Genomic DNA, 22,613 nt, shown 5'->3' with positions numbered 1-22,613 from the left:
CCCGCAGAAGGGACGTAAGAGCCTCCTTCTCAAGCAAGGCGGGGTTTTGTCGACAGACACCTGCCATCCACTGCTGGGACTCTGAGGCAGCCTCACAGTGCTGAGACCAGGTCCCAGCTCCAAAGCACCAGGAGGACCCACCTTCTCACCTGCCCGCCTGCCCCTCCCCCGCCTCCCGCTCACTGAGGGAAGCCACGTTTCACTGGGCTCGGGAGATCCGGACACGAGAGAGTGAACTGAGGGGGCACACCGGGGAGAGCCCCTGGAGCACAGGCGGGTGTCTAGGTCGCCCAACAGATGCCTCCGGCAGACCCCGGGCTGCCCACTTACTTCCTTTCTGGGTAAGGCTCAAAGGACTCGTCCGAAGACTGGGCATTTTGCTTCTTGTCATTTTCATCTTCACTCAAGACGTCTCTAGGAATTAAGAGAGAATCTTCAGCAAAGCCCTGGGCCTGGGCAGTGACAGACCCAACAAGACCTCCTGCCTAAAGATACCAAATGGACCCCCATGTCCCACGTTCAAGTTCTTCTGAAAATGTCTTAAATCTAAAATCCCCAAATTTCCAATCCCATTTCCGAACACAAAGGGCCAGCCAGGCTCACAAGCCAGCAATCCCCACAAGCCATGTGCTCTGGGCACCAGGACACTGGACTTGGAAACAGCCCTTTCCACAGCGGCCCAGAAGGGGTGGAGGTGCTCAAAGGTAGCTTCCTGCTAAGCAGACTTTGAGAAATCGACCACCTCACCCCATAACTGCGAACCCTATGCAACTGATGGGTTTGCCATGAGTCACTTCTAAGTTCACAAAAGTGGCTGGGTGCAGAGGCTAACTCCTGTAATCCCAGCACTTTGGGAGGCTGACGTAGGTGGATCGCCTGAGGTCAGGAGTTCAAGACCAGCCTGGTCAATACCGTGAAACCCCGTCTCTACTAAAAATACAAAAATTGGCCGGGTGCAGTGGCTCACACCTGTAATCCCAGCACTTTGGGAGGCAGAGGCGGGCGGATCACGAGGTCAGGAGATCAAGACCATCCCGGCTAACAAAGTGAAACCCCGTCTCTACTAAAAATACAAAAAATTAGCCGCGCGTGGTGGCGGGTGCCTGTAGTCCCAGCTACTCAGAGGCTGAGGCCGGAGAATGGCGTGAACCCGGGAGGCAGAGCTTGCAGTGGGCCAAAATTGTGCCACTGCACTCCAGCCTGGGCGACAGAGCGAGACTCCGTCTCAAATAAAAAAATAAATAAATAAATACAAAAATTAGCTGGGTGTGGTGGCAGGCGCCTGTAATCCCAGCTACTCGGGAGGCTGAGGCGGGAGAATCACTTGAACGTGGGAGGTGGAGTTCGCAGTGAGCTGAGGTCACACCACTGCACTCCAGCCTGGGCAACAGAGTAAGGCTCGGTCTAAAAAAAAAAGTTCACAAAAGGAAAAAAAAAAAAAAAGATTTGTGGCCTTTATGCTATAACCTGAGCTGCGGTTTCGTGTCCTGGCGGTCCTGAGGACAGTCTTAGCCACCCCAGGTGCCTCCTGGCACCTGCCCGATTTCATCACTGCACATCCCACTGGGATTGGCCCCCAAACTGGGGTGTCCATTTGGATGAGGTGCATCTGTGTTGCAGCCAAGGTTTACAGGAGAGGGTGGAAACGGTGCAAACCCCAGCCTGGCACAGCTGCCCTGAATGGCGCTTGGCTCAGAGGCAGGGGTGGCCCAGGGAGTTTGCAGACACTGATGGGGTCCCTTCTGAGGCCCGTCCTCCTGCAACACCTCCTCGCAGAGCCTCGGCTTCAAGCCACAACAATGTCATAGTCAAGGGCTAAAGTCGGGGTTTCTCTACTCCAGAAACATCTGGAGCGAACACAAAACTATGGCCCTAAAACAGTAGCAGAAGCAAAGGACCCAGCCAGAGTGGTTTCCACAAACTCATTTCTAGGCTGCTCTGGGTCAGAAACCCTATCAGGCTCCCTCTGGAGCTGCCTCAGGTCTGGGACTGCTCTCTGGCACCCAGGAAACCACCAATCAGAGACAAGAAGCCTCGGAAGCTCCCCAGCCCCTCCTCTCCCGCCACCTCGAGAGGAGGCGTGTCCCAACCAGGGCACGGACAGCCGGCCCCCGTGATGGCCTAGTTTGGTACCAGCGCGTGGGCAGCCGGCCCTACGACGGCTGTTTGGTTTTTGAAGGAGAAATTTTAGGCTGTTTAAACCACTCTTCTCTCACCCCTCAGAAAGGTCACTGATGGTTTTTGAAGGAGAAATTTTAGGCTGTTTAAACCCACTCTTCTCTCACCCCTCAGAAAGGTCACTGAACTCGTCTTTTACCCGATCATCCGAGGTTGAAGATGGAAGCTGCTTCTCACCCAACTGCCCTGAGAAACAAAGAACAAGGCTCCTGTTACCAACACGGAGCACAGAAAGGTCTCACCTGCAAGGAGGCATGATTCTACTATTGATGACTAGAAGGGAGACTGGGGTCCCTGACCCTCAAGTTCTCCCCACCGTGACCCCATCCCCGCCAAGGGTGCTATGCAGCCTCTGATCCTGCCCTGCCAGCCCAACGTCCAGAAGCACACAGGCAGCAACAAGCATCAGAACCCTCAGGAACAGCAGAACCAGAAAGCCCAGTCCTTCCACTGACTCCGATCCAGTCCTTCTAGGACAGCCTGGACTTGGTGGATGTTCTGAGACATTTAAAAAATTACTAGGCCGGGCGCGGTGACTCATGTCTGTAATCCCAGCACTTTGGGAGGCCCATGCAGGTGGATCACGAGGTCAGGAGATCGAGACCAGCCTGGCCAACGTGGTGAAACCCCATCTCTATTAAAAATACAAAAATTAGCCGGGCATGGTGGCACACACCTATAATCCCAGCTACCTGGGAGGCTGAGGCAGAAGAATCGCTTGAACCCAGGAGGCAGACATTGCAGTGAGCCGAGATCGCGCACTGCACTCCAGCCTGGGCAAAAGAGCAAGACTCCGACTCAAAAAAATAAAATAAAATAATTAAAAATTACTATTCTCAGTCCGGGTGCAGTGGTTCACGCCTGTAATCCCAGCACTTTGGGAGGCCGACGCGGGTGGATCACAAGGTCAGGAGATCAAGACCAACCTGGCTAACATGGTTAAACCCCGTCTCTACTAAAAATACAAAAAATTGAGCTGGGCGTGGTAACTCATGCCTGCAATTCCAGCACTTTGGAGGCCAGGGTGGGCGGATCACCTGAAGTCGGGAGTTCGAGACCAGCCTTACCAACATGGAGAAACCCCATTTCTACTAAAAAATACAAAAATAGCCAGGCATAGTGGTGCATGCCTGTAATCCCAGCTACTCGGGAGGCTGAGGCAGGAGAATCGCTTGAACCTGGGAGGCAGAGGTGGTGGTGAGCCGATATCGTGCCACTGCACTCCAGCCTGGGTAACAAAAAGTGAAACTCCTTCTCAAAACAAATACAAATACAAATACAAAAAATTAGCAGGGTGTGGTGGCACAAGCCTGTAATCCCAGCTACTCGGGAGGCTGAGGCAGGAGAATCACTTGAACCCAGGAGGCAGAGGCTGCAGTGAGCCGAGATTGTGCCACTGCACTCGAGCCTGGGCGACAGAGTGAGACTCCATCAATAAATAAATAATACTGTTCTCTCGGCCAGGCCTGGTGGCGACAGAGCGAGACTCCATAAATAAATAAATAAATATTACTGTTCTCTCAGCCAGGCCTGAAGGTTCATGCTTATAATCTCAGCCTTTTGGGAGGCCAAGGCAGAAGGATCACTTAAAGCCAGAAATTCAAGACCAGCCTGGGCAAAAGAGTGAGACCCTGTCTCTACTTACAATAAGTTTTCTTTGTTTTGTTTTTTTCTTTTTTAGACAGAATCTTGCTCCGTCAGTCAGGCCAGAGCGTAGTGGTAGAATCTCAGCTCACTGCAATCTCCGCCTCCCAGGGTCAAGCGATTCCCCTGCCTCAGCCTCCCAAGTAGCTGGGCCTACAGGCAACCACAGCCACATCCAGCTAATTTTTTCTATTTTTAGTAGAGATGGGGTTTCACCGTGTTAGCCAGGATGGTCTCGATCTCCTGACCCCGTGATCCGCCTACCTCAGCCTCCCAGAGTGCTGGGATTACAGGCGTGAACCACTGCACTTGGCCTAAAATAAGTTTTAAAAAGTATTGTTCTTGGCTGGGCGCGGTGGTTCACACCTGTAATCCCAGCATTCTGGGAGGCTGATGCAGGTGGATCACGAGGTCAGGAGTTCGAAACCAAGCCTGGCCAACATGGTGAAACCCCATCTCTACTAAAAATACAAAAATTAGGTGGGCGTAGTGGCGCGTGCCCGTCATTCCAGCTACTCGGGAGGCTGAGGCAGGTGGATCACGAGGTCAGGAGTTCGAGACCAAGCCTGGCCAACATGGTGAAACCCCATCTCTACTAAAAATACAAAAATTAGGTGGGCGTGGTGGCGCGTGCCTGTCATCCCAGCTACTCGGGAGGCTGAGGTAGCGGTGAGCCAAGATGGCACCACCGCACTCCAGCATGGGCTATGAAACGAGACTCTGTCTCAAAAATAAATAAATAAACACATAGATAGATAGATAAGTAGGTAAATAGATAAATAGGTAGATAAATAGATACATAGATATACAGATAGGTGGGTAGATACAGAGAAAGAGGTAGGAAGATAGATAGGTAGGTAGGTAGATAGATACACAGATAGATAGAATTGTTCTCAACATACTGCATACAAGTTTACAGAGCCAAGCAGCTCTAAGATGTGACACTCACAATCCCGTTCCTACCTGAGGCCCCCAAGCCGCACTGTCTCATCTGTGCACCCGTATCTAGCTAAAATAGCTGGGTAGCCGTGTTTCTGTTTGGGACAGAGTCTTGCTCTGTCACCCAGGCTGGAGTACGGTTGTGCGATGTCGGCTCACTGCAACTTCCGCCTCCCAGGCTGAAGTGATTCTCGTGCCTCAGCCTCCAGAGTAGCTGGGATTACAGATGCCCACCACCATGCCTGGCTAGTTTTTGTATTTTTATTAGCGATGGGGTTTCGCTATGTTGGCCAGGTTGGTCTTGATCTCGTGACCTCAAGTGATCCACCCACCTCAGCCTCCCAAAGTGCTGGGATTACAGGTAGCTACGCTTTTCGGAAGCTCCCCTCAAGACTCAAAGTGGGAACTGAGTGCTCAGGTGGGGACAGGTGCACAGAGCACACACAGGACAAGAGGCCGGAGGGAAACTGGCCCTGGCCCTCCTAAAACAATATCCAGGAGCAGCTGCACCAGCCCACAGTGCTATGGGTTCTGGGGCCCAAACAAGGGCCTTGTGTTTCCCCTCAGCCTGTCAGCAGAGAAAGCTGCGCCACACTGGCCCACACCAGGGTGTCACCAGGCGGCTGGCTGAGTGCCAGGAAATGACCTGCAGCTGGCCCAGGGCAGCAGCCGCAGAGGCAACGGCCATTCTCTTCTCCCACGTCCACAGACAAGGCCCCATTCTTCTCTCTTCCTCAGTCCCCTCAGCCCCAAGCACAGGCTTAGAAAAAGACTAGACGGCTGATGAGCGTGTCTCCACAGAAACTGCTGGAACAGAGCCCTGCTCACAGAGGAGCAAGAGGCGGAGACAGGCTGGCCGCCCCTCCCTGATCTCTGGATGTGGTGAGCAGCCGCAGGCAGAAGCCCCAAGCTCTGCTCCTTCTCACACCACACCCCAGCCACCACCTAAAGCAGTGGAGACATTCACTTTCTGCTGAAAACCCTGCCCCACTGAGGAGCACACATCCTGGTCTAGCACCATCAAGAGGTGCCTCCTACCTGGGGCCCTGCAAAGGGGCAGGCTTGGCTGAGGTGGGAAGCCCGACCTGGGCCCCACCACGTCGCTGTCCGAAGGAGGCTGGGCCACATCCGTGCTGGGCAGGGTCTTGGTCTCAGCCCCAACTGGGGTCCCTGTCCCTCTACCCTGGGAGGTCTGAGGGGCATCCCCAGGGTTCCACCCTCGGTGCTGGGGCAGCCGTGGCGCCGTCTCTTTGTCCCATGGCCACTTGACTGCCAGCGCACTGTCCAGCAAGAAGGCCTTGCAGCTGGAGCTGGTGTCCATGGTGTAGTCGTGGCCCTGGTCGCAGCCCCACACGACCTGGATGACGCCGCAGTACTCGGAGGACAGTGTCCTCTGAAGGTGGGGCAGGGCCCCGCAGCTGGCCGCATGTCCATGCACCCACCCCACCAAGCCGTGCAGGCACTGGGGGCTGGATGTGATCAGATCCACTGCAGAGAGTCAACAGAGATGTCAGATCCACGGCTGGTCGGCACCCAGCCCACCCTCCACCGGGGGAGGACTCACCCAGACACGCTCCCTCCTCTGCCCCTGTTGGGGGCTGGGCACCGACCCTGCAAAGGATCAGTGTGGCCATGAGCAGGACAAGCAGGTGGAGGTTCACAGCGCTCGTCGTACGGGACCCTCTCGAGATCTCAAACCTCAGCGGTCCCCATAGGCAACCTTCTCTTCCCTCGCCCCAGCTCCTCCCAGTTCATCTCTCCACAACAGTCCCAGGGCCGTTCGCACTGAACCCGGGCATGGCCCATTCCCCCCACCCAGAGGCTCCCGCCGAGGCACGCCCTGTCCCTCTCTCAACACCCGTCACACTGCAGTACTGACAGCCTGAACGTGCTCTGAACAGACTAGGGCGTACTTTGCACAAGGCTTCCGGCGACCAGCCGGGGAGGCGTTGACCCTCTGCAGGAAGGACTTGAGAAGGCTGTGGCACTGGTAGAACTGGGCGTGGCAGCTCTTGCAGACAAACGGAGACAAGGTGGGGTCCTGGCGGACAGCCACACCAAGCAGGCGCTGGAAGTCCCGTACGAGCACGCGCTCCTCTGCGGATGGCCTCTCCATGCTCGCTCCAGGCGCCCTCTCGGAGATGCTGCGCAGGCTTCTCGAGGAAAACTTCCCGTGGCAGAGGCGACAGTGACCCATGGCGAGAGCCCGGCCTGCTCCTGCACAGAGCGGCAGGAAGTGTTAGCATCTGGCAAAGGAGGCTCCTGAGCACAGGGCGTCCCGGACTCCAGGTCCGAGGGCAGCGCCTGCATCGCCCTTCGCGCGGCTCCCGGACACAGCAAGCGGCTCGGGCGCGCGGCTCTCGGCGGGACAAGCCGCCCTGTGGGGGATGTGGCCGCTGGTCCAAGAAATCTTTCAAATTTCAAATTTCAAAGGCCTCTAAGGCCTCTCCAGCGAAACAACTTAAAGAGTGAAACCTGGAACTGCACCCTCCTCCCAGCGACCGCGAGACCCGGGGCAGGCGCTGCGCCCTCCAGGAAACGCCGCGGTTTCCTGTCTGCCAATTGCAGGTGCCGCCTCCTTTCCTGCTCCCCGAGGGCACGAAGCAGGGGAGGGCGATTCCCACGCGCGGGCACCCCAGGGCGACCTGCCCGCGGTGACAGCGCTCCTCACGCCGGGTCCCTTCTGGCCGAGCCCGCGGCCGGAGAGGCCGGGCCGGCGACGCCGGCGTCACGGAGCGCGAGGAAAACCGAGCCGGCCGCCCAGCGCCTATCCAGACGCAGCCCCGAGTCCGCTACGCCCTTGGCCGGGTGGAGGGGAGGCCGCGCCGGCTTCCGGGCGTCAGTGCAGCTCCTCCCACGCGCAACCCCTGCCGCGACCCCAGCCCGCCACGCCCGGGCCGCGGACCCACCTGCCTCGTCCGCGCCGTCCTCGCCCGCGTCCCCGCAGGACCCCACCGGGCCCCAGGCGCGCCGCGCCGTCGCCCCGTCCACCCTCGGCCCGCCGCTAAGGGAAGGGCGGCCCCGAGTCCGGCTGACGCCGCCGCCGCCGTCCGAGGCCCCGCACTGTCGGGACGCCCCAGGAGACAGGAAGCGGCCCAGCCGGTCCCGCTTCATGGCAGCGGAGGACGCCAGCAGAACCCCGCGGGTGCTGCCCGGCCCGAGGTTCCTAGAGGACCCGGCGTTAGGCTCCGCTCGGCGCGCTGGAAGCGAGGCGGGGCGGGGGAGGGGCGGAGCGAGAAGCAAAGCGAGGCGGGCGGGGCGGGCCAGGGGCCAGGGGCCAGGGGCGGGACCCCGCCGACCGAGGTTCCACCCGCGGTGCCAGCGCCCCCGCTCGTACCGCTGCCCTCTCCGGCCCGAGGGCGGCCGTGCCCGCCTCTGTCGCCAATGGAGCGCTGGCCTGGGGCGGGGCGGTGGGCGGAGGGGCTCGCCGAGACCTCACGACGAGTCCTCCAGGGAGAGGCGACGCGGCCCTCACCGCCTCTTACCGTGGGAGACGGAGGCGCGGGGCGGGCAGGCGCCGGCGGAGGCCACGCGGCGCGCAGGTGGCGGGCGGGCTGCAGAAAGGGGAGGGGGGCCGGGGTCTCACGTAGAGAGGGGCCTGGCTGCCGCGGTTAGACGCCCATGGCAACTCCGTGAGGGGCCCTTCTCGCCAGCCCCGTCTCACGACGGCGAAGAGGCCCGGCTCCGTCGCGACAACCCACCCGGACTCTGCCGCCCCCGCCACTAACACCCGTGGGGCCCGCAGTACGCGCGGAGGGGGCCCGTCGCCGGAAGTGCGGCCGCGTCCCTTCCGGCGGTCCGCTGCTCGGGCGGCTCCAGCACCAGCGCCGGCTGCGTTCCGGGCCTCCGGCCGCCCGTCCAGCCCCTCGGCTACCGCCGCCGCCTCCCCCGCTCGGCGCCATGGCCGCTGCGGCCGGGGACGGCACGGTGAAGCCGCTGCAGAGCGCCATGAAGCTTGCCAACGGGGCCATCGAGCTGGACACCGGCAACCGGCCCCGGGTGAGGCGGGGCGGGGGCGGGGCTTGGCCGCTAAGGGTGGCCCCTGGAGGGACCCCCGCCCGGGGAGGGCGAGGACGGGGCCGGCTCGGGCTGGAGACTTGGGAGCGGGCGCCAACCGGGATCCCGGACCGCGGTTCCCGGGCGAGGACGGGGGCGGGGCGCAGCCGGGCGTGCAGTGACCTTGGACAGCTCAGATCCTGCGGGCCTTGGCTTTCCAGTCCGCTCGCTGAGCCGGTGCATCAGAGCCTGGGCTCCACCTGTAGAGGAGATGTAGCAGGAGGGTCCGCCAGGCCACCTTCCAAAATCCGAGTGACGAGCAGGTCCATGCGTTCGTGCATTTTTCTGGGCAGAGATGGTAGATTTAATCCGGTTGCCACAGGGGACGGCATGCAGAGAAGGCCACATACCTGCTCATTTGTGATGCTGTTTGCAATCGTCTTAGGAAGGAAAAGCAGGCCGGAGGGGTGTGGCCCGTTCCTGAGATGGGGCCGAATCTAAGGTTGGCGACCAGGTAGAGAAGCCGGCCCAGCCACACCCGGCTGCCCAAAGAGTGAAGGAGCCTGCCTGTGCCTAGGAGAAGCCTCGTTCCTGAATCTGCTGCTTTCCCCAAGTTGGTTTTTAGGGCAGCAGGTGCCCCCGCAAGTCAGAAATCCTGCCTGGATTATATTTCGTCTTTCTCTCTGAGGCATAGACTTAAAGATAGGAAACTTAACAGCTAGGGATAAAACAAAAAAACATAGCATATTGCTGGGCGCTGTGGTTCACGCCTGTAATCCTGACACTTTGGGAGGCCCAGGCGGTGGATCACCTGAGGTGAGGAGTTTGAGACCAGCCTGGCCAACGTGGTGAAACCCCGTCTCTACTAAAAATACAAAAATTAGCTGGGTGTGGCGGTGCACACCTGTAATCCTAGCTACTTGGGAGGCTGAGGTACGAGAATCACTTGAACCCAGGAGGCGGAGGTTGCACTGACTCGAGATCCTGCCACTGCACTCCAGCCTGGGCGACAGAGTGAGACTCTGTCTCAACAAAACAAAACAAACCACCGTACTGTGGTTCCAATGACCTGTACCTTGTCAGAGGGGTCACACAGCCTTGAAAGGTAACAGTTCTAGGCTCCTGTGTGCGCTGGAAATACGTAACTCGCAGGTTCTGGGAAAGGGATTTCTCGGAACTGGAGCCGGGAAGTGATTTGAAAACTTCCAGTATCACTCTCTTTATCCTCTCAGAAAAGTATTTTTTTAAGCCACTGAATGAATCACCCTTGAGTTGCACAAGAAGGAAACATTGCATAGAATGAAAAATGACAGCAAACTGCTGAGGTCACTTCCCCAGGCCCACTGAATGAGAATATCAGTTCCTGTGCTGGAGAGAAAGGCAGTCAGAGGAGAAAATGAGGTCCAGCTCGTCCCTGGCTCTCTCTCTCTCTCAGATCCTGATGTCTTTTCCAAGTCTGGAGAGCAGCGATGCTGCCTGTGCCCCGCGCAGAAAACCGTGTTCCGGCTGCAGCTAACCACCGCAGGCTCAATGTCTCTGGGTGTATCTCAGAGATAAGCAGGTGGTGGTGTTCCTTGCTTATCCCAGAAGGGCACCTGGCCGGAATAATGGAGTCACTTCCCTCCACTGGCCTGACCCCACTCTTTCTCTTTCCTGGACACAGGAGGCATACACGGAATACCTGAGGAGCATCCACTATATCTCCCAGGTGTTACTGGAAGAAGTGGAAACCACTAAAGGTACGGCTCAGCCAGCCGGGCGCGGTGGCTCACGCCTGTAATGCCAGCACTGTGGGAGGCAGAGGCGGGCTATCACCTGAGGTCAGGAGATCGAAACCATCCTGGCTAACATGGTGAAACCCCGTCTCTACTAAAAATCTAAAAAATCAGCTGGGCCTGGTGGCGGGTGTCTGTAGTCCCAGCTACTCAGGAGGCTGAGGCAGGAGAATTGCTTGAACCCGGGAGCGGAGGTTGCAGTGAGCCGAGATCACCCCATTGTACTCCAGCCTGGAACAAGAGCGAAACTCCGTCTCAAAAAAAAAAAAAAGAAAAGAAAAGAAAAGAAAAAGAAAAACGCATGGCTGAGCCCTGCTGCTTCCTCCATGCTGGACAAATTGTGGGCATCCTAGCCCTTGATGGGTGCCAGGCTTCGGCGGGGGTCTCTTGTATCCTTCCAGCCTGACCATTTGTAGCAGGTGGACCAGCCCACACTCAGTGTGATATAGTGGCAGGAAGGGACCAGCGTTGTGGATAAGAAGATGGAGACTGGGGTGTGGCAAGACACTGGCTCCAGTGAGCGGCACAGACGTGGGGCAGCATTCCAGCTGTGGGGTGTGCAAAGGCCCTGAAATAGGAGTGGGCGGGGTGGGGCTGTGTGCATGCCTTGGGTGGAACTGGGGCCATTCTGGTGTGCAGGGAAACTTGAAGAGACTTTGAGCTTTGAGGGAGAGGACAGCCTGGGAGTGGAGCCTCAGGTGAGGACTGAGGATGGCAGTGGCCAGACCACCCAGGATGGGAGCAGTAAACGGCCTCGGGGTGTGTCCTGAAAGTGGAACAGAGCAGACTTGCAGGAGGCAGATGGGGCAGGAGCAAACTGGCAAGGAGAGGAATAGCAAGTTCCGCAATGAACACATTAAGTTTGAGAGGCCAGCAGCCGCTGCACATAGGATCACAGAGGTCAGGGGGAGCCCCCGGACGTGGGAGCACGGAGGTCGGGGGAGCCCCTGGACGTGGGAGCACGGAGGTCGGGGCAGCCACTGGACGTGGGAGCACGGAGGTCGGGGCAGCCACTGGACGTGGGATCACACAGGTCAGGGGGAGCTAACAGTTGCCCCAGCTCCCTAGGGAGCCGGTGAGCTCGGCTGAGCTCTGGCGCTCCAAGATTGAGGAGTTGGGTGGAGGAGTGGCAGAGGATCCCCTGGGGAGAGCCAAGTCCCAGAAGACAGAGGAACTCCAGTGGCCCACCGTGTCTGGCAAGGTGGGGACGGGTAAGGGCAGTTTCCGGGGGGAGTCGGGGGCTAAGTCGGGGCGGGATGAGAAAACGGGAGTCTATGAGAAGTTTTCTGTGAAAGGCGGCAGGGAGGTGGGTCAGGCGCTGGGGCGGTGGGTCCAGGGGCGAGTCACAGAGAGGCAGCTCCCACGGCGCGCAGAAGGGCTGTGTGAGCAGGCCCATGGTCGCGCAGAGGTGCTCCATGCCAAGCTACGGGAAGGCAGGACTTTGGGGACACAGCCGGTGGGAGATGGGTGAGGCGATCCCCTCAGCACGTCCTTGTCTCTGTAAAATGGCCACTTCCCAGAGGCCTGCTGTTGCAAGTGAAGCTGAGTGAGCAGTAAAGGCCTGTGCAGGGTCGAGGCTCTGACGGGCCTCGATGAGGGGCACACAGACTTAGCAGACTCAGGAAGCAAAACCAGGGCAGATGATTAGAAATGAGTGGGTGGGGGGGCTTGCTTGGGGTCCATGAGGAATAGTCGGCTTGCCCGGGGTCAGTGGGGGGTGGAAGGGGCAGTGGGCTTGCCCAGGGTCCATGGGGGGGCAGTGGGCTTGCCCGGGGTCAGTGAGGGGTCAGGGGGGCAGTGGGCTTGCCCAGGGTCAGTGAGGGGTGGTTGGGACAGTGGGCTTGCCCGGGGTCAGTGAGGGGTCAGGGGTCAGTGGGCTTGCCCGGGGTCAGTGGGGGGTGGTTGGGACAGTGGGCTTGCCCGGGGTCAGTGAGGGGCCGGGGGGCAGTGGGCTTGCCCGGGGTGAGGGGATGGGGGGGTCAGTGGGCTTGCCTAGGGTCAGTCAGTGGGGGGACGGCAGGGACAGTGGGCTTGCCTGGGGTCAGTGAGGGGTGGTTGGGACAGTGGGCTTGCCCAGGGTCAGTGGCGGGACGGGAGGGGCAGTGGGCTTACCCGGGGTGAGGGGATGGGGGGGCAGTGGGCTTGCCCAGGGTCAGTGGGGGTGGTGAGGGGGGCAGTGGGCTTGCCCAGGGTCAGTGGGGGTGGTGAGGGGGGCAGTGGGCTTGCCCAGGGTCAGTGGGGGTGGTGAGGGGGGCAGTGGGCTTGCCCAGGGTCAGTGAGGGGATGGGGGGGCAGTGGGCTTGCCCGGGGTCAGTGGGGGTGGTGAGGGGGGCAGTGGGCTTGCCTGCCTTTTCCGTTGCCTCATTTTATCTCAATAGTAAGTAACAGTGGTAGAGCCGACTGTGACCAGCCTTCTTGTCCCTCCCCCAGAAGCTGGGGAAACTGTGCCCCCCGACACCTCCAAGATGCTGAAGCTAGCACAGCAGTGTCTGGAGAGGGCCCAGTCGACGGCCGCCAAGCTTGGTGGGTCTCCTGCAGTAGGCGGCTCTCCTGGGGCATCCCCCAAGCCCGCATCTCCTCTGTGGGATGTGGCCCACCGCTTGACCCCTGGCTACCCATGGCTTGCAGGGAAAACACGCCTGAAGCCAACCATGCCTGCAGCTGCTCCCATCCCCCAGCCTGCCGGACGACACCGCCGTGTATACTCCGATGAAGGAGGAAAGCTCTCTCCTTTTCTGCCACCCGAGATCTTCCAGAAGCTTCAGGGGGCAGAGTCACAAAGCTGTAAGAAGTAAGATGGACAAGATGGGAGGTGGGATGAGCCTGGGATTGGGTTTTTGAGGCTGAGAAAGATGAGCTGATGACAGCGATTTTTTTTTTTTTTTTTGAGACAGTCTCACTCTGTCACCCAGGCTGGTGTGCAGTGGCTCAATCTTGGGTCACGGCAACCTCCACCTCCCGGGTTCACACCATTCTTCTGCCTCAACCTCCCAAGTAGCTGAGACTACAGGCGCCCGCCACCACGCCCAGCTAATTTTTTGTATTTTTAGTAGAGACGGGGTTTTGCCATGTTAGCCAGGATGGTTTCGATCTCCTGACCTCGTGATGCGCCTGCCTCGGCCTCCCAAAGTGCTGGGATTACAGCGTGAGTCACCGCACCCGGCCCCCACAGTGCTGGGATTACAGGCGTGAGCCGCTGCGCCTGGCCTGACAGCGAATGTTTTTAAATTGAGTCCCAGAATGGGAATATCCCCTGGCCGGACACAAGCAAATGCAGGCGGCCTGGTGGCTCACGCCTGTAATCCCAGCGCTGTAGGAGGCCGAGGCGAGCGGATCACCTGAGGTCAGGAGTTCCTGACCAGCCTGGCCAACATGGTAAAACCCCGTCTTTACCAAAAATACAAAAATTAGCTGGCCGTGGTGGTGTGCACCTGTAATCCCAGCTACTCAGGAGGCTGAGTCCAGGAGAATCGCTTGATCCTGGAAGGTGGAGGTTGCAGTGAGTGAAGATTGTGCCACTGCACTCCAGCCTGGGCAACAAGAGTGAAACTCCGTCTCAAAAAAAATTAGGCATAGTGGTGTGCCCCTGTAGTCCCAACTACTAGGGAGGCTGAGGTGGGAGGCTCACTTGAGCCTGACAGGTTGAGGGTGCAGTGAGCCGTGATTGTGCCAGTGCACTCCAGCTTGGGCAACAAAACGAGACTCTGTCTAAAAAAAAAAAAATGACCGGGCGCGGTGGCTCACGCCTGTAATCCCAGCACTTTGGGAGGCCGAGGTGGGTGGATCATGAGGTCAGGAGATCGAGACCATCCTGGCCAACAAGGTGAAACCCCATCTCTACTAAAAATACAAAAAATTAGCCGGGCGTGGTGGCGGGCACCTATAGTCCCAGCTACTCAGGAGGCTGAGGCAGGAGAATCCCTTGAACCCAGGAGGCAGAGGTTGCAGTGAGTTGAGATTGTGCCCCTGCACTCCAGCCTGGGCAACAGAGCAAGACTCCATCTCAAAAAAAAAAAAAAAAATTTAGCTGGGAACAAGAATGAGTTATATATCTATATATATGTAGAAATCCATACATACAAAACTGAGCAGACAAGTTTATAACAGCAGAGCAGATATAGCTGAAGAGCAAATTCATGTATTGGAAAAAAGGTCAAAAGATAGCTAGAATGAATTACAGAAACAAAAAATAAAGACAGAAAACAAGAGATGGAAAGCCTAACGTGTTCGTTGGAGTTCCAGAAAGAAAATGGGAGGGAGGCCAAGGCAGGCAGATCACGAGGTCAGGAGTTCAAGACCAGCCTGGCTAACATGGTGAAACCCCATCTCTACTAAAAATACAAAACTTAGCCGGGCATGGTGGCGCGTGCCTGTAATCCCAGCTACTTGGGAGGCTGAGGCAGGAGAATCGCTTGAACCCAGGAGGTGGAGGTTGCAGTGAGCCAAGATCGTGCCACTGCACTCCAGCCTAGCAACAGAGCGAGACTCCGGCTCAAAAAAAAAGAAGAAAGAAAATGGGAGAGAGGCATTATTAGAAGTTAGAATGGCAGACAGTTGTCTAGAACTGATGAAAGATACAAAGACACAAATGCAAAAAGCCCAGTGACTCCCAAGTGGGAGAGACGAGAAGGGTCCACTCCTCCTGCCCCTGCTCTGGCGGGGCCTGGCTTCCCAGTCCCCTTGTTTCTGCAATGTGGCTTCAGGGCAGGGTGGCCAGGCGTCAGGCTCTGTCTTTCCTCCTTGTCCTCCATTGTCCCTGACAGTGGGAAGGTACGAGGGAACAAAGCTTTCAAGGTGGAGTGGCTGTTGGGAACTGTATAAAGGAGACAGGACACTTCTTCCTTTCATGGGTCACAAACTAATCTGGCTGTTTGACCCACGTAGTGCCTTTAAAGCAGGGGTGTCCAATCTTTTGCCTTCCCTGGGCCACACTGGAAGAATTGTCTCGGGCCACACATAAAATACGCTAACCCTAACAACAGCCGATGAGCTTAAAAAAAAAAATTGCAAGGCTGGGCGCAGTGGCTCCCGCCTGTAATCCCAGCACTTTGGAAGGCCAAGGCGGGCAGATTACCTGAGGTCAGGAGTTCGAGATCAGCCTGGCCAACATGATGAAACCCCATCTCTACTAAAAAATACAAAAATTAGCTGGGCGTGGTGGCACATGCCTGTAATCCCAGCTACTCGGGAGGCTGAGGCAGGAGAATCACTTGAACCCAGGAGGGGGAGGTTGCAGTGAGTTGAGATTGTGTCACTGCACTCCAGCCTGGGTGACAGAATGAGACTGACTCAAAAAAAAAAAAAATTTGCAAAAAAACCTCAGTGATTTTTTTGAGACAGAGTCAGTATCACCCAGGCTGGAGCACAGGCACATGCCACCACACCCGGCTAATTTTTTGTATTTTTAATAGAGACGGGGTTTCACCATGTTAGCCAGGATGGTCTCAATCTCCTGACCTCATTATCCACCTGCCTCATCCTCCCAAAGTGCTGGGATTACAGGCGTGAGCCACCGCGCCCAGCCCTCAGTGATGTTTTAAGAAAGTTTAGGAATTTGTATTGGGCCACATTCAAAGTCATCCAGCCTCGGATTGTTGCACAAGCTTGCTTTAACAAGATTCATACTGTTGCCAAACACATATAACTGATCTCCATAGAAGTCCAGTGGTCCAGCTTCTCTTGAAAAACCAAAAGTCCGGCCGGGCGCGGTAGCTCACGCCTGTAATCCCAGTACTTTGGGAGGCCGAGGCGGGTGGATCACGAGGTCAGGAGATCAAGACCATCCTGGTTAATGCGGTGAAACCCCGTCTCTACTAAAAATACAAAAAATTAGCCGGGCATAGTGGCGGGCACCTGTAGTCCCAGCTACTCAGGAGGCTGAGGCAGGAGAATGGCATGAACCCGGGAGGCGGAGTTTGCAGTGAGCCAAGATTGCGCCACTGCAATCCAGCCTGGGCGACTGAGCAAGACTCCGTCTCAAAAAAAAAAAGAAAAAAAGAAAAACCAAAAGTCCTGGCAATACCAAAACCTGTGTTTTCTTTCTTTTTGTTATTTTTTGTTTTGGTTTTGTTTTTTTGAGACAGAGTCTCACTCTATCACCCCAGCTGGAGTGCAGTGGCCAGATCTCGGCTCACTGCATCACCTCCCGGGATCAAGCTATTCTGCCTCAGCCTCCCGAGTAGCTGGGATTACAAGTGTGCACCATGCCCAGCTAATTTTTGTATTTTTAGTAGAGACAGAGTTTCACCATGTTGGCCAGGCTGGTCTCGAACTCCTGACCTCAGGTGATCCGCCCGGACTTAGCCTCCTAAAGTGCTGGCATTAGAGGCGGGAGCCACTGCACCTGGCCAAAACCTGTGTTTTGGAAGGGCAGGCAAGAAGGCGCAGATGTTGCAGCCCACCCCAGATGGCTCCCCTCCTCTTTCTCCTCACCTCCTGGCCTCAGAGCAATCCGGGAGGATGAGAGAGACTCCTCTGGTGTCCAGACACCACTGGGCTTCCTGGGGTCTAGACAGCAGCTTGTCACATTTCCAGAGAGCTGACGCCACTGGAGGAGGCCTCCCTGCAGAATCAGAAGCTGAAGGCTGCGTATGAGGCCCGAATGGCGAGGCTAGACCCCAGCCAGGCCATGCAGAAGACATCCCTGGTGAGTGGGGGCTAGGGAGGGCCTGGGGGTGCGTGGGCGCGGGGTAGAGGGGAGTCGGCCTTACTCCCTCCTCCCCCCCCCACAGACCCTCTCTCTACAGCGGCAGATGATGGAGAACCTAGTGATTGCCAAAGCCCGGGAGGAGACAGCAGCCTTTCTGACCAGCCTGGTGGTCCCTGAGGGGAAACTCAGTGTGGCCTTGAGCCAAGGGCAGAGAAGGGGGCAGCGAGGGGAGCGGAGGTTCCAGGGTCGGGGTACAGGGCTGAGGGGCTTCCCGCTTTGCAGAGGCATGGCCTCAGGGTAAGGCCTGGCCGCCGTCCCCCATGTTCTCTGGCCCGGCCCTCCTGGCTTGAGCGCAGGCTGCCTTCTGCCCCAGAAGCCTTACCTGGGGACAGCCCCTCACCGAGAGGGGGTCCCTGGGACGTCCCGGCCTCTCCGGGTGTGGGACGGGGTTGGGAACCGAGGGCCCGCTCAGATCCCACGCTCGGCCCCTTGACTCTGCACCCAGCTCCAGAGAAAGATGGAGGAGCGCCGGCTGCGGCTCCAGGAGGCCGCCAACAGGTGGGACTCCTGCCCGCCCCTGGGGCCGCTGCGGGGAGGGCCTGGCCCCGGCACCCACCGCGTGCCTTTCTCCCCAGGAGGTTTTGCAGCCAAGTCGCCCTGACCCCGGAGGAACGGGAGCAGCGGGCCCTTTACGCCGCCATCCTGGAGTACGAACAGGACCATGTGCGTCCCCCACGGGCCCAGGCTTTGTAGGAGGAGCCCAGCGAGGGGGGCGGGTCAGAGCCGCGTGGGAGGGCCCCCGTGGGGGGCGGAGCCAGAGGCTGTGGGGGGGGGGCAGTGAGGGGGCGGGGCCAGAGGCCCGTGGGAGGGCCCGGTGAGGGGGCGGGGCCAGGGCTGCGTGGGGCGGGGCAGAGCGAGGAGGCGAGGCCAGGGGTCGCGTGGGAGGGTCCCAGCGAGGGGGCAGGGCCAGGGTTCGCCTAAGGTTTCCCTCGGGTGTGGGTGGGGGCGGGGGCGGGTCGCGGGGCCTGCTGGCGCTGGGTCTCCTGCACCCCAGGACGGGCTCCCACAGTCTCTAGGGGTCGGCACTGGTGGGAGATGAGGCGCGTCCGGTCGTGGCGGACCCACCGTGCTTTCCTTCAAGGCCCCCTGTCCCGTAGGACTGGCCGAAGCACTGGAAGGCCAAGCTCAAGAGGAATCCGGGGGACCTGTCACTCGTGACCAGCCTGGTCTCACACCTGCTCAGGTAGCTGGGCCTTCAGGCCCCACAGAGCCCCTGCGCACCGGCCTTGGGCACTTCTGCCTGGTGCCAGGTGCCGGAGAGGGGCTGGACTGACACAGGGAGCCTGTGCCCGGCCACGTGGACACTGCAGCTCCCTTTGCGCTGAGGGCGATTCCTCGGCTTCTCCAACCTCCCCAGCGGGGGCGGGGGGCAGACTTTCCAACATTCACTGTCAGGAGGTAATGCAAGTCACTTCTCTGAAACCGGGCATAGCGCGGCACCTGTGGATGCCACGGAGAGGCCGAGGCTGGCCGCGTTCTCACGTCCTCTTCTCCCGCAGCCTCCCTGACCACCCGATCGCGCAGCTCCTGAGGCGGCTGCAGTGCTCCGTGTACAGCGCCCTGTATCCCGCCGTGAGCAGAGCAGCCGCGCCAGCCCCAGGCTGCTGCCCCCCGACCCCCAACCCCGGAAGCCGACGGCTGCGGCCCTCGCAGAGCCTCCATTGCATGCTGTCCCCGCCCGAGCCCAGCGCAGCCCCGCGGCCCCAGGACAGTCCCCCCACGCCCCCACTCCAACCCGGCCCCGTGGGGTCTCCCTCACCCCTGGGGGACACCGCATCTGGATTGCCAGACAAGGACAGCTCGTTCGAGGACCTGGAGCAGTTCCTGGGGACGTCTGAGCGGCAGGGCCGGGGCCGTGGGGTACAGCCGGAGCCCCAGCTGCAGCAGCTGAAGACCGCGGTGGAGGAGATCCACAATGCCATAGGTGAGGCCAGGCCCTCCCTGGGAGAGCCACCGCAGCTCTTCACCCCTGCTTATTGGTCCGTTTCAAGCTTCTGTTTGGGGAAGGGTCTGTTGATCAGAGACTCTGATCAGACTTACGTCCACCCGGCTCACGCCTCAGCCCTTCTCATTTTGGAAACAGTGTGGTAGAAACGGAATTTCACCATGTTGGTCAAGCTGTTCTCAAACTCCTGACCTCAGGTGATCTGCCCACCCCGGCCTCCCAAAGTGCTGGGATTACAAGCATGAGCCACCGCGCCCAGCCCAGAGTTTTCTAAGAACCACTGAGGGAGGCCCAACAGTCCAGGCGTCATTCTCACTGTGCTGCCCACACACTAAGGAACTTGGTCAGGGTCCCCACCCACAGGGGGTTCAATCTAAAGTCTTCCCTGGTTCCTGCAGTTTTGGGTAAAGGCCCTTTTGAGAAAAGGATCATTCTCCGGTTTCTTCTCAGGCTGCTGGCCCAACAGGGCAGCAGCTGTAGGTGACCGTTTCCAGTCCGGAACTCCCTGCCCTGGGCCGAGGAGGGTCAGGGGTGGGTGCAGGAGGCTTGAAGGCGGTGGAAAGAGGTTCCTTGGGCGGAGAAAGGCCCCGTGGCTTAGAGCCACTTGACCCAGCAGGGGAGGAGCCTCTGTGGACGTCCCCGGCTCTGTTCCTAGCAGACAGGCTGCTCTCGCTGACCCTTCTGGCCTTCGAAGGCCTAAACACAGCTGCCTCCAAGGACCGCTGCCTGGCCTGCATTGAGGAACCCTTTTTCTGCCCGCTGTGGCCTCTGCTGCTGGCCCTGTACAGGTATGGACCCAGCTGTACAACCACCTGCGTGGCCTGGTGTCTTCCAGCCTAGTACCCCAGGAGGCCTGCCCTGCTCCCTGGCACTGTCTGCTCCCCTCCATCCCCAAGACTCGTGTTTGCTCCCCCTAGCCTGTGCTTTACCCTGAGGCCATCCTCAGGGGCTTCCAGTTTGCAGGTAGGATTATTGCCACTCTCCCGTGCCTGGGGTCTTGGCAACACTGGGGCTTTTTGCTTGAGATACGTAGCCAGTTTTCTCCAGGACTGAGCTCCAGCCACAGCCCTGCTTCTGTCCCCAGGGCAAGGTCCCTGGGGCAGCTTAGCCTGGCCTCTCTCTGCCCCAGGAGCGTGCACCGAGCCCGGGAGGCTGCCCTGAGCAGGAGCATGGAGCTCTACAGGAATGCACCTCCCACCGCCATTGGCATCCCCACCAAGCTCCTCCCCCAGAACCCTGAGGCCAAGGGGGCCACTGACTACCCCTACTGCGCGGCGGCCCAGGAGCTTGGACTGCTGGTCCTGGAGAGCTGCCCCCAGAAGAAGCTGGAGTGCATAGGTCAGCAGGTTCGAGAGGCAGGGGGAGGGACAGGCTACCATCCCAGTAGGTGACCTGGAGCCTGTGTCTTCACCACTGAGCTTCTCTTGTCACGTGCCGTTGGGGAGGTTGGGGGACCAGAACAAAAGTGGTGTCTGAGCAACATCGCCAGGGTCACCGCGGCTCTTCCCAGCCGTGCACATCAGGAGGTGGGTGGGTGGGCGGGGTATAAGGGGTGGCTCAGGCTGCTGGACGGGGTTAACTGCCCCTGAAACCCTGTCTGTGGCACAGTGCGGACCCTGCGGATCATCTGTGTCTGTGCGGAAGACTACTGCCCCACCCCAGAGGCCACACCCCAGGCCGGGCCCCCGCCCATCGCTGCAGCTGCCATGTGAGTCCCAGGAGGGTGAGGTGTGGCCAGGGAGGAAGGGCCCTAGAAAGGCAATGGTCACGGGAGGGACTATCTTCCTGCCCCTTAGCCTGGTGCCAGCCGGCTGCACTGTAGAAGCAGGAGGACCATGTGGGCCCAGCCCTGGCTCCGCAGTACGGGAGCTCCCTTTAGGGACGGCCTCACCATGCCCAGCTGGCTTCCGGTGCCTCTGCGCAGAAGGGCACAGAGATGGCGGCCCGCACGGCCAGGATGGCTCCACAGCTGCTGGGTTTGCGGAGCGAGAGGCTCCTGGCCCCAACCCAAGGCCACTATGCCCTCCCGACAGTGGTGCCGATGACCTGCTGCCCATCCTGTCCTTCGTGGTGCTGAGGAGCGGCCTCCCTCAGCTGGCGTCGGAGTGCGCGGCCCTGGAGGAGTTCATCCACGAGGGGTAGACCCTGGCGGGTCAGGGTGGGGCTCTCTCTGCGAAGAGCAGGGACCTCATCCCTCAACCTAAACGGTGGTTGTCAGTAGCAGCTGGGGAGGGTAGCGTGTGGCTCCGTCACAGCCATGCCTTCGGGCAGCCCCTGTGGGTCCACCTGTGCAGAGTGCCTGCTGCCACATGTCCCGTGGCCCTTCGCTTAGCTCAGCCTCTCCCAGACAGCAGGAGCTGGGGGCTGTCCCCTGAGCAACATCTGCCTGGGGAGGGGATGGGGATCCAGTGCCATCCCTGGCTCTACCGTCCAAGGACGAGCACGTGGTGGGAAAGGCCTCCTCTAGCCCAGCCGCCCGGACAGCCCCACCTGCCCACCCTCAGCACCCAGGTCCTGAACGGGGAGGGCAGACACTACCTTCTGGAGGGCCGGGGGTGTCCTTCTGTTCGTTCAGATGACACCGGCTGCCCTTGCCATCCATGCAGGTACCTGATCGGAGAGGAGGGCTACTGCCTCACATCACTGCAGAGTGCCCTGAGCTACGTGGAGCTGCTGCCCCGGGGCGGCCTGGCCAAGTAGGACAGCTAGAGCCCAGGGTCCCTGCAGGGCCTGGCCTCGCCTCCCAGGGCTGTCTCTCCTACACCTGGAGCCATGGGATCTACTGAGGACCATCCTGGAGCCTCACGCTGCTCTGCACATGGTGGGGGCTTGTCCACTGTGGTGTGCTCTCCAGCTCTTCACCTTCCTCACCTCACATCTGACCCTGGAGCTTGGGGTTGGCACCTCTGCCCCAACAGAATGGGGCTGAATCAGCTCCGGGAGGAACCAGGCCCTGCTCTCCTGTGTAGGCCTCAGAGAGGCCAAGAAGGGAAGCTTTGGGCTTCGGTGGGTGCAGGCTCAGCGATGAACATCTGGCTGGGGCAGCTCCTGGGGAGCATCAGGGAAGAGGGGGCCATGAGCCGGCCAGCAGTGGAGACGGCAGTCCAGTTTCTCTCCCCTCTGACCCCTAGAAGGGGAGTTGTAGCCCCACGAACTAGTTTCTTGTCTGGGTCAGGAACAAGGGCCGGCTGGGGCCTGGGGTGCAGCTGGTGTCAGGGTGTGCTGTTTGCTGATGGGCAGGGACACCCCTGCAGGGTCTCGGGCTCTGAGCCCAGGACATTCCCTGTCCCTTGCTCACCTTGGCTGTGGGCTGTGAACATTCCGGGACCCTGGGCATCTTATCTAGGTCCGTGCAGCCCAAGGGTCAGCCCTCTTGACTGTCACATGCTGCCCCCACCCAGCCTAAAATAAAGAGCTCACTGCTGTG

General features: G+C 59.3%; 2 protein-coding genes and 1 long non-coding RNA gene across 29 annotated transcripts in view; 1 reads left to right on the top strand and 2 right to left on the bottom strand.

The window, feature by feature from the left end:
- Positions 1–9,625, bottom strand: part of ZNF276 (zinc finger protein 276) — an 18,744-nt gene extending 9,119 nt beyond the window's left edge. For 2 of the 9 annotated variants that reach the window (XR_004667048.4, XM_055100566.3), the window contains exons 1-6: positions 7,671–8,086; positions 6,675–6,978; positions 6,326–6,372; positions 5,800–6,249; positions 2,286–2,364; positions 331–414 (exon numbers count right to left, since the gene is read on the bottom strand). Coding sequence is in view for 6 of the 9 variants with exons in the window: in XM_055100566.3 (XP_054956541.1) it covers positions 331–414; positions 2,286–2,364; positions 5,800–6,249; positions 6,326–6,372; positions 6,675–6,978; positions 7,671–7,875 (1,169 nt within the window). In the remaining 3 variants the exon portion in view is untranslated. The other 7 variants (XR_010110331.1, XR_010110332.1, XM_034941119.3 and 4 more) reach the window with 6 other exon arrangements.
- VPS9D1 (VPS9 domain containing 1) lies at positions 8,286–22,613 on the top strand. 19 transcript variants are annotated; one of them, XM_034941106.2, is made up of 15 exons: positions 8,286–8,760; positions 10,421–10,496; positions 12,963–13,055; positions 13,161–13,323; positions 17,067–17,178; positions 17,264–17,326; positions 17,687–17,739; positions 17,817–17,904; positions 18,339–18,424; positions 18,741–19,165; positions 19,845–19,974; positions 20,316–20,524; positions 20,795–20,894; positions 21,220–21,324; positions 21,793–22,613. In XM_034941106.2, exons 1-15 carry the CDS (start codon positions 8,662–8,664, stop codon positions 21,884–21,886), a joined length of 1,896 nt encoding a protein of 631 aa, XP_034796997.1. In that variant the 5' UTR covers positions 8,286–8,661; the 3' UTR covers positions 21,887–22,613. The 19 variants fall into 19 exon arrangements, 17 of the variants coding, with proteins under 17 accessions (XP_034796997.1, XP_054956533.1, XP_034796996.1 ...); XM_055100558.2 differs by having other exon boundaries at positions 8,298–8,760; positions 12,966–13,055; XM_034941105.3 differs by having other exon boundaries at positions 8,320–8,760; positions 19,842–19,974.
- On the bottom strand, positions 13,186–17,878 carry LOC117976379 (uncharacterized). Its single transcript, XR_004667061.3, has 3 exons — positions 17,564–17,878; positions 16,965–17,094; positions 13,186–13,314 (listed from the first exon to the last, which is right to left on the bottom strand). It is a non-coding gene; the product is annotated as an uncharacterized LOC117976379 (long non-coding RNA).

This window comes from Pan paniscus, chromosome 18 (assembly GCF_029289425.2).
Source record: "Pan paniscus chromosome 18, NHGRI_mPanPan1-v2.0_pri, whole genome shotgun sequence".
In the NCBI taxonomy this organism is placed as follows: domain Eukaryota; kingdom Metazoa; phylum Chordata; class Mammalia; order Primates; family Hominidae; genus Pan; species Pan paniscus.
Note: the sequence above shows the minus strand (reverse complement) of the source record. Positions and strands in the feature narration are given on the sequence as shown.